Source organism: Oncorhynchus clarkii, chromosome 33, assembly GCF_045791955.1.
Source record: "Oncorhynchus clarkii lewisi isolate Uvic-CL-2024 chromosome 33, UVic_Ocla_1.0, whole genome shotgun sequence".
Taxonomy (NCBI): Eukaryota; Metazoa; Chordata; class Actinopteri; order Salmoniformes; family Salmonidae; genus Oncorhynchus; species Oncorhynchus clarkii.
Genome location: NC_092179.1, coordinates 18,013,409 through 18,024,386, shown reverse-complemented (window position 1 = coordinate 18,024,386; position 10,978 = coordinate 18,013,409). Strand labels below are relative to the sequence as shown.

The 10,978-nt window shown below is 40.4% G+C and overlaps 1 protein-coding gene across 1 annotated transcript; it reads right to left on the bottom strand.

Annotated features, from left to right (window-relative positions):
* Positions 1-267: 267 nt before the first annotated feature.
* LOC139392779 (probable polypeptide N-acetylgalactosaminyltransferase 8) lies at positions 268-9,307 on the bottom strand. The gene is made up of 11 exons (XM_071141030.1): positions 8,934-9,307; positions 3,600-3,846; positions 3,193-3,359; positions 2,897-3,080; positions 2,608-2,805; positions 2,370-2,484; positions 2,011-2,196; positions 1,618-1,755; positions 1,353-1,448; positions 1,034-1,198; positions 268-918 (listed from the first exon to the last, which is right to left on the bottom strand). The coding sequence occupies exons 1-11, from the start codon at positions 9,124-9,126 to the stop codon at positions 784-786; spliced, it is 1,824 nt and encodes a 607-aa protein (XP_070997131.1). The 5' UTR covers positions 9,127-9,307; the 3' UTR covers positions 268-783.
* Positions 9,308-10,978: the final 1,671 nt, after the last annotated feature.

Sequence of the window (10,978 nt, the reverse complement as noted above, 5' to 3'; positions counted from 1 at the left end):
TTTTAGAATAAGGCTGTAACTTAACAATGTGAGAAAAGTAAAGCGGTCTGAATACTTTCCGAATGCGCTGTATAACTCCCTGCCACCGAAGCTGTAAGAGAGAGAGAACTCATAGAGAAGGACGGGTCTTCTTCAAAACTACACTGATGTCAACTCAGCTCTATATGATGTCAATGCAGAAAAATATTATATGACCCTCTTTGTTGAAAATCTACAGTGAATCAATAAACCACAAATGAGCGTAAATACAGGAATCATATTTATTATTTCTTTGCAATTACATTCAGGACCAAGGACAACACAGCTCAACAGCATTCCACATTCTGTGAAAAAACTGTAAATCTGTCCCCATGAAGCTATGTCCAACCAACACCTCACTAAGATCACACAGTCATCTCACTGCTGACCACTGATTGGCTTTTCAAAGCGTCATGATAATGCTATGTTCATGAAGAAGTGGGAAGGTGGTAATTACCAGTTGTGAAGTCATAAATATCAGTGGAATGCATTCACGTGCTTTCAACTTGTTGAGAAACTCAGATTGGCTAATGGCCAACAGGCTGCGTCAACCATAAACTGTAAGTACAGCTATCATGATTGTACAAAAATGATAGTGTTCAAAAACTTAGTGTAAATAATGTTTTGTTGTTGCATTTAACTGCTGATAATGCCGTTAAAAAGGTAATTTCCTTAGTAGGTGACGTCAGAGGTCAGCATCGCGGCATAACTCTTATAGTCCTGCTGTATTGTCTCTGGTACAGTAGGCCTAACTATCTCAGTGTATCAGAAGTCTTTTATCATATTACGTATTTTCCAGTGTTGCCCACTGCACTCCTGAATGATGAGCTGGTAGAAAGTGTCCTCCCCTTGGGCAATCTCCAGACATCTCTTTGTCTGTCTGTTCTGGATGGCTTTTCCCTGTAAAACACAGCAAACATTACACTGTACAATATCACACTAAAGTCAAAGACATCTCCCATGTTTCCAACAGTTTATAAGCATCAATTTCCCTATTTCATGTTGGAGTGCTTACCTGTTGAAATTCCCAGAGCATGTGGAATCCCTTCTGCTTGGCCTCCTTGCAATCATACAGTCCTGGGATTTGAGTGCCAATGTCCATCAGACAGCGATTACTGTTGTACTTGTGAGACTTGATGCCTCCAATGTAGATCTCCCCGCTGGCTCGATAATAACAGTTCTGGACAGAGAGGATAGATATTTAGGCTTTTCTGTATCTGTGGTATTGACAGTACTTTGCATTGTGGTATGGGTTGAATCCCGGCTCTGCTATGGGATGGACCATATTATACAATTGGCTACATTCTAAAATACTAAGAAATAATTATACAAACCTGTGGACTAAAATAATGACATCCATATAAAATAGGTGTGTTCCCCGGAACTGGGCCTTGATCTATACAGAGATCCGTCTTCAGGTCATTGACCAGCTGTTGATTTTATGGACCAAGATTAAACAATTATAAAAGTGCAAATTCCTATCCTGATAATGAGTTGGAATTATGACCCTGCATCCAATTGAAAAAATAATTATATGCACCAAACACACTTGGTGAGGAAATAATTCCAAAACAACAGTAACATTTTAGCATCACTCACAGCTCCATAACCAAGCAAGTCACCCAGGGGGTCTAACATTGGATACACATTGTCCATATACCACTGGAAGGGTTTGCAGTTCAGACTCTTTCTCAACTTCTTCCTCTCTGAAACATCCCCAATGTCTATGCCATGATCCTGTGGTGAGAAAGAGGAAGATTCCTAATACAGAATCACAGGCTGTGTGAGCAATCCTTGATGATGGCCTACCACCATCATTTTACATAGATCCTACGATCTTTATTATGGCATTGAGTAATAGACCATTCTTATAATATTGACTGTCTAGTCTACTTATTTTCATACACAAAGCATGCATAACAGCGATGATTGTTATTCCATAGGAGCAGCTGATAAAACCCTATTTTTTTAATGGTTTGTTGTGTACAGTACCTTCAGTGGGAGGTTCCAGGCGATGTTGACATTATGTTTGTATTCATCCATCCAGACCTCAGCCACTCTCAGAGCATTCCTCTTCATTGTAATGCTCAGGTCTGGGAGATAGGGTTTATGGGCCCTTTCGATGTGGGCTATTTTAGAACAAGGTATGACCTCGACACTTCCACCACACAGCCACACCTAGAAACACCAAGAGACAAGTACGAGTTTATAGATATTGACTGAAGTGTCTGGATTTTGGACGTAGATTGGCTTGTTCAAACTGAACGACTCAAGAACAGAAAGCAATTCTGCAAACACACGTCTGCTTTGATTTCCAACATTCATTCATAAACTGTAGCAGAGGGGCTTACCCGGATGCCCAGTTCAACATTTTCACCTCCATAGATCTTCATACCACCATCCAGAGCACCAATTTCCCCAAAGAACAGGCGATCAACCACTAGTATGCCCATAATGGAGGGGCTCCTGACAAACATACACAACACATAATGATCATTTCCTCCCAAAGCTGTGCTTTCCTTTTCACCTTTTTCAAACAGACTTGTGAAACAGGACTATCATCCAATGATGAAATCACAAACAACTCACTTTCCTGGCTGTGTCTCGTCTTGTAAGGCATACCAATCAGGTCTGAAGGACTCGTACATACACCACAGGGCCCAGTCAAAGGCGGTTGCACTCGGCCAATAACGTGTGACTGTCAAGTCATCGAAATGGACTTTGTCAAACACCGGTGTCAACACCAACGTGCGGTCCTCCTTTATCCGCGCTAACAGAGGCTCCGCCCTGTTCACAGAAACACAGAGTGAAAACATTGCGTTAAAGGAGACAAAAAAATATCACTGAGTGTCTTTATAATATAAACCATTCAGACTACCATTCCACGTGGACTTCTATGTGGGCATCCAAGATGGCCACCACGTCTCCTTCAGCTTCCCTCCACCCTGAGAGGCGGGCCTGTGTGAGACCGAGCTGCTCGAGGTGTCTTACTCTCTTCAACAGGCCCGGACGCTCTTCATCGATGAAGCTGATGTAGGCATCCAACTTCTCCTTTAGGTCCTCTGCGAAAGCAGACACTTGCAAATCATTGGTACACAACAAAAGTTGAAAGCCACACTTGAGTTCAAATATACTTTCAAATGTTTCTAGAGAGCATAGACAAATTAGGTGAACCATTGGAGCTGTGGTCATCCACCAGTATGATGTCCTTGAGTAGGTGTTGGGGGGTCTTGTCTATGATGCTGCGGACAGCTCTCTTGATGATTGACAGGGCCTCGTCCAAGTAGATCAACACCACGCTGATGGTGGGCAGGTCATGGGGGTACTGGTGATTAGCACACCTGACAGACACAACAAAAACATTTGGTCCACCTCATATCATTCAGTCACTTCACCAAAGCTGCTGTTTCACTCTTAAAGTTAATCCATTTCAGTGTCATTTGTCAAATTGCATTAAAAGGGCTGGAGATGGAATTGACCTCGGATGAGCGCAATGGAACAGACTGATTATAATTCAGAAGTCTTGAGTTATCCTTCATTTTTTGTGCAGAGGTGGCAGAGAGATGAGGAAAAGGATTTACTTAGGATTGCGAGTATCAGGGATTTCCCTGTTCAGGGGTAGTCTGTCACTCAGGAAGGCATTGTATCCATACATCTGAAACAACCCTTCTGCCTCTTTCTGCTCCTCCTCTGAGAGCTCATCACCCCAGGTTGTAAACAGAGCTGAGTTGGGGTACAACTTCTTCACCACCTTCCTCTCCTTCTTGACCTCGGTAGCCTTCACAGCCTGCCCCTCTTTCAGACTGATCCCGTTGTTGACTGACTTCACTGTGGACACAAGACAGCTGCTCATCAAACTGTCATTAATTGGTTGTTGCTGTGTAAAGTCACTCCTTTTGATACACACAGATTATGACCTCATTTACATAACTACTGTTTGCATTTGATTTTTAAAAGGTTGATTAATAAGGTTTGTTCTGCCTTGGAGGATTACCTTGAAGTAGCTGTTTGGCACACAGAAGTTGTTAGATCTAAATGTAACACATTTTGTACATCAAACAACAGTATGCAGGATTAAAGAACATTCTAAAATGATTTTTGGACATATTTGATTGGTTTTTATCTAATCCTTTATGTGTTTATTTAATTGGGACCAAATGTGACCGACAGCCTCAATTCAGTTTTATGTTGTAAAATATTTTAGTGTGTTTTTTAGATGAGATAAAAGTAGAGACTCGGAGCTAGAAAATGGTATTTCATACACTGCAGTTGAGGAACAGTGCAAAAGTAATTCTGCATTGAAAGTTGATCAACTTTCAAGAAAATGGCCCTTGTACATCTACTAGACAACTCTTCTTTGCCAACATCTATTCAGTAATATTCACACCCTCTTAAGGCTTAGCCTCACCCGTCTCTTTAAGGATTCTAATGTGAAGACATGCTAAACGGAGTAAGTAGTTTAGTAAACAACCAAAGATTTAAATACTAAAAGTAGTAGCCTACAACAGTGAAAAACTCTAAAAATACACTTCATCTAGTCCTTGGCCTATATCCTAATCTAATTTTGGTGCAGGTCATGTTGTTCATGGTGCAGGTCAAGGTGTCTAGATAAAAATATGTTATACATTTTGGTAATTTTTAGATTACTCTTACACACTAAATTGATGGGTCATGTGAAGGAAATGCTATAGCCACTCCCCAGCAACATCTAGCTAAGTGGATGGGTCACTATTGTCTAGACATGTACAGTACACATGTTCATGAAATACAATAGATGGCCGTAATCACCTGGATATCTTGATGGGTCATGCAATCATATGGCGAAGTGGAGTCTTTTGTTTAGACATGTAAAAATGTTTAGACATCTTTTTAAATCCTAGATGGCGTAGCAGTCGAACGTGTGTTTGTCTTGTCCCATGTATAAAGTCTTTCTAGTTTTTTTTCTCGTATATATTTTAATCTCACATTCCATCTAAGAACTAAATATACTTTCCTGCAACCCGCCTCCCCCAATGTGGTACTGATCTGCTATTTGTATACTTTTTAACTGGAACCTCCATCAGCAGCTAGCCACCTAACTAGCCACAAGCTAGTAGTCATTGTTAGCCACTGGTAGCGGTCTTCACCTTTAGCTCGGACACCAGCCAGCTTTAGCTCGGTCAATACCTGCCAGTCTGCACAGCGCGATATCAACCCAGAGCATATCGAAGCATATCAGACTGCTTTTCTCTACCACGTCACTGGATTCCTGCCGCAAGCTCTGGACCATTACACTGGACCATCACAGCTGCAACCGAGTGGCTATTGCTGGCTAACTGGTGGCTGTCCTGAAGCAAAAACCAGATAGCCTTGAGCTAGCCTTGAGCTAGGCCCATCTTCGGCTAGCTGACGAATGTATACCAGCTAACTCTTGGGCTACAATACCTCTTTTGCCAATTGGCCTGGACCCTTTATAGTCGACACCGAGCCCGACCGATCCATCACAACTGTAGTTGTGAAACATGCGGTGATATTGCAGAGAGCCACATCAATTTACAGAAATACTCATAATTAACATTGATAAAGATACGACTATTATCCATGGAACTTTAGATAAACTTCTCCTTAACCTCTTGCGACGAGCAATCCCGGATCCGGGATCGTAATCATAGCCTCAAATGAATTAGCATAACGCAGCGGACATAAATACCCCTAGAAAATGTTCCTATTCATGAAAATCGCAAATGAAATGAATTAAATATATTCAAACACAAGCTTAGCCTTTTGTTAACAACACTGTCATCACAGATTTTCAAAATATGCGTTACAGCCAACGCTAGACAAGCATTTGTGTAAGTTTATCATGGCATAATGCTATGCTAGGCTCTGCTGGCAGCAGGCAACGTTTTCACGAAAATAAGAAAAGCAAACAAATAAATAATTTACCTTTGAATAACTTCTGATGCTTTCACTCAGGAGACTCCCAGTTAGATAGCAAATGTTCCTTTTTTCCAAAAATTTGATTTTTGTAGGCGAAATAGCTCCCGTTTGTTCATCATGCTTGGCTAAGAAATCGACCGGAAAATGCTACCACTACAACGCCAAACATTTTTCAAAATTTTCTCCATAATATCGACAGAAACACGGCAAACGTTGTTTAGGATCCATCCTCAAGGTGTTTTTAACATATATATTCGATAATATATCCGTCGAGGCAATTGGTTTCTCATAAGAAGCGATTGGAAAAATGGCTACCTCAGTATTTTACGCAAGATTTTCTGCGGGAGACACCATGTGACCACTTGCTATATATGGCCCCTTACGGCTATTCTTCAATGGAAATGCGTAAAAAGACGTCGCAATGCTGTAGACACCTTGGGGAATACGTGGAAAACGTAAGCTCATTCGTAGCTCATTCACAGCCATATAAGGAATCATTGGCATGAGGTGGTTTCAAAAAATGCGGCACTTCCTGGTTGGATTTTTATCTGGTTGGAGTTTCGCCTGTAACATCAGTTCTGTTGCACTCACAGACAATATCTTTGCAGTTTTGGAAACGTCAGAGTGTTTTCTATCCAAAGCTGTCAATTATATGCATAGTTGAGCATCTTTTTCGTGACAAAATATCTTGTTTAAAACGGGAACGTTTTTCATCCAAAAATGTTAATAGCGCCCCCTAATGCTTAACTGGTTTGCAACCGCTGTGTCAGATTTCAAAAAAACTTTACGGAGAAAGCAAACCATGCAATAATCTGAGTACAGCCTTTAGACAACAAAGCAGCCAAAAAGATACCCGCCGCCATATTGGGTTGTCAACATTACTCAGAAATAGCATTTGAAATATTCACTTACCTTTGATGATCTTCATCATAATGCACTCCCAGGAATCCCAGTTCTACCATAAATGTTTAATTTCTTCGATAGTGTCCATCAGTTATGTCCAAATATCTTATTTTGTTAGGGCGTTTGGTAAACAAATCCAAAAGCACATTCAGGTCGCGCCGAACATCGGACGAAAAGTTCAAAAACCCTAACCCTACATGTCAAACTAAGTATGGAATCAATCTTTAGGATGTTTTTAACATAAAACTTAATTAATGTTCCAACCGGACAAATCCTTTGTCTGTACAAATGAAGTGGAACGTAGCTAGCTACCTTTCACATGAGCGCGCCAGACCGAGGCTGTGGCACTCTGCCAGACCACTCACTCAAAGAGCCCTTATGAGCCCCTCCTTTAGATTAGAATCCTCAAAACATGTTCTAAATACTGTTGACATCTAGTGGAAGCCTTGGGAAGTGAAACATAACTTATTTCACCCTGTATCTTCAATGGGGGCTGAGTTGAAAAACAACAAACCTCAGATTTCCCACTTCCTGGTTGGATTTTCTCTCAGGTTTTCCCCTGCCATATGAGTTCTGTTATACTCACAGACATCATTCAAACAGTTTTAGAAACTTCAGAGTGTTTTCTATCCAAATGTACTAATTATATGCATAGTCTAGCTTTTACGGCTGCGTAGCAGGCAGCTTAATTTGGGCACGTTTTTCATCCAAGCTACCCAATACTGCCCCCTACCCCAAAGAAGTTAGCTAAACAATGAACCGGATAATCCCAACTCTTGTTACTACCTATACAAACATTGTTGTACTTGTAGTATGAACCTGTAGGTAGCTAAAGCTAATAACTAGGTTCAATGTTAGATAGCTAATATTAGGCTATAACTAGCAATGCAAATGGATTTCTGATTTGAATAATATTTCAACACAGATCACACACGTAATGTTAGCTAGCGATCCAGCAAGCTAACATTCGCTAGCTAGCTGTATGCTTTAACTTGCAATGAAAACAACTTTGACAAAATTTGAAAATTAGAATATCTGAAAATGTAGCATGACTTTTACTCATATACATGGATGAACGCTTCACGGCAGACTGGAACCATTTAACTCCAGTTTGATTGTAGCTACATTTTATTTGGCCAGCATTGTGGCAAGTCATTTCATTTCATATTGACTGTGGCATGTGCAGAAAATAGCCCATCACTTTTTCCAAGTGATCTGTCGATAGCACCTGCTAAATTCAGGGCATCAATGTTGTTGAGAAAAGCAGCAAAACTTTTGTAGTTCTCTATGGCTAACGTTGTATCTTTCAAAAACAGCGCGGTAGAAAGGACTATCAACACATACTGAGCAGTTTATGTTATAGACAGAAGCATGCTACATGGCAGACCAATCCAAATTCACCTCCCAGAATGTCCAGCTCATTCATTATCTCAGCCAATAATGGCTAGCAGGAAAGTTTCTGTATTTTTCCATGGTTAAACCAGCTAGTCTCGTAATTTAAATGTCTTACGAATGGAATACAAGTCTGTTATTAACACACATGAATGTTCACATTCCAGGAGGCATTTCTGCCAAAAAACACATTTTTATAAAAAAATGTATCTTTACTTTCAAAGATACATTTTCCCTTTCACAATCATCCATGTGACCTGTGAAATAACTTTTTGGGGGATCAACTCTAGATGTCGGCTCATGCTAGACTCAAATTGGTTCTCAATTAAAGTGTTTAACAGTGGCAGCCTGTAGTATGTGTGTTGAGAATCTTGGTGTCATTGTTGGATAGAGACTAAGAGTGAAGAGTAATAGTTGAGCATTTTATTTATGTTATTCAATTCAAACGAGATGGAAGACGTATATTATAATTTGATTTCTTGGTTTTAGAACTTTAAGTTATGCAATTTAACTTAATTAATTAAATAAAACAAGTGTCCATTTTTTAAAATGATTTGTAAACTCAGGTTCCCTTTATCTAATATTAGGTTTTGGTTGAAGATCTGATAATATTCCGTATCAAAAAATGCAAAATAGAAAATATCTGAAAGGGGGGCAATACTTTTTCACAGCACTGTTAGATTTAGGAGATTGATACCCACCCAGCTTCTCGATGTGAGCCTCCATCTTCTCCAGCCTCTTGAGCATGTCCTGACCCCTGACCGAGTCATTCTGATGGGCCTTCTGCAGTCTTTCCCCATGAGAATGAACCTCCCGCTTAATGGATGTGATGTAGAGTATTCCAGTGCCCAAGGCCAGCAAAGAAGCCAGCCCTCGAACCCAGCTTATTCTCATCGTCCCTCTGCGTGTGAGCGCCACAGCCTGGGGATACAGACAGGATTTCCTTCCTCTCTCACTGAGATCCAGGCTCGCCTGAAAGGAGGGAGGGGTGATGTAATAGAAAGTTCCAAGTGAAGAAAAGAGAAGAGCAGTTGCAGATATTCAATCAAAAATCTATTTCTTTTACTAAACAGAGAAAGACCTCCAGCACAGAAGCAGAGAACATGTCTAACTGGCCTTCGCTGGAAACACCTTTGTATCCTAATCAGGATGCAACATCTGTAAATACCAGCCCAAGAGGCTTGTGGGATGTCAAAAGGCAGTGACTTTGTCAGCTGCTACAGAATCACAGTGTTTCATACAATAGTAATCAGTGTATCTTCTGTCCTTGTACCTCCAGTCTGCCGTCAACCATATCAGCAGTTACGAGTTTAATCCATAACATACAGCCTCTAGTCTAGTGACCATTTTCCCAAGTGTTACAATCAGAACACTGGAATTCACATGTATGACAACAAACTCTAAATTAAATATGTGACCGACCAGCTCGATTCGGTCTTATGTAGCAAAATGTGAAATTGTGTTTTTTACTTTAGATAAAAGCAGACTTGGAGCTAGAAAATTGGATATCATACACACAAGTTGAGAAACAATGGGAAAGTAATTCTGCTTTGAAAGTTGATAAACTTGTAACCCCAGTTTTGAGAAAATGGTCGTGGAATGTTTTGTTACACCTACTGGAGAGCTCTTCTGTCTGCACCCATTCAACGTCTTTCACACCCTCTTAAGCATCAGCCTCACCCATCTCTTTAAGGATTCACATGTGAGGCCAAGCGCTAAACAGTGAATACAGTCGTGTACTAAACAACCAGAGATTTCAAGACTAAAGGCTGGTTCATACTATGTCTATCAACATGTCTGTATACAGTTGTCATTCATTATTACAGGAAACTCACAACAAGATCATTATTTAAGTTAATGGCGAGCTAATTACAGAAAATAGCTTATGGTTGTGAGTGTGACAAAGCAAAAGCCGGGCATTCTACTAGAGCAGTGGTTCCCAAACTTTTTATAGTTCCGTACCCCTTCAAACATTCAACCTCCAACTGCGTACTGCCTCTGGCCCCATAGCCAGCACACTCTCAAATATTGTTGTTTGCCATCATTGTAAGCCTGCCAAACACACTACATGATACATTTATTAAACATAAGAATGAGTGTAAGTTTTTGTCACAACCCGGCTCGTATGAAGTGAAAAAGAGCTCTTATAGGACCAGAGCACAAATAATAATATAATAAAAATCTATAATTTTGTGCTTTATTTAACCATCTTACATATAAAACATTATTTGTTCATCAAAAATTGTGAATAACTCACCACAGGTTAATGAGAAGTGTGTGCTTGAAAGGATGCACATAACTCTGAAATGTTGGGTTGTATTGGAGAGAGTCTGTCTTAAATCATTTTCCACACAGAGTCTGTGCCCGTATTTAATTTGTCATGATAGTGAGGGCTGAGAACCCACTCTCACATAAGGTATGTGGTAGCAAAGTGCATCAGTTTCTTAAGAGCGCGATTTGCTAAGGCAGAATACTCTGAGCGCAACCCAATCCAGAAATCTGGCAGTGGTTTGTGATTAAATTACATTTTCACAGAACCACTTTTTGCAATTTCGATGAGGCTCTCTTGTTCAGATATCGGTAAAGTGGACTGGAGGCAGGGCATGAAAGGGATAATGAATCCAGTTGTTTGTGTCATCCGTTTCGGGAAAGTACCTGCGTAATTATACACCCAACTCACTCACGGTGCTTCGCTAAATCACATTTGACATTGTCTGTAATCTTGTGTTCATTTGCACACACACAA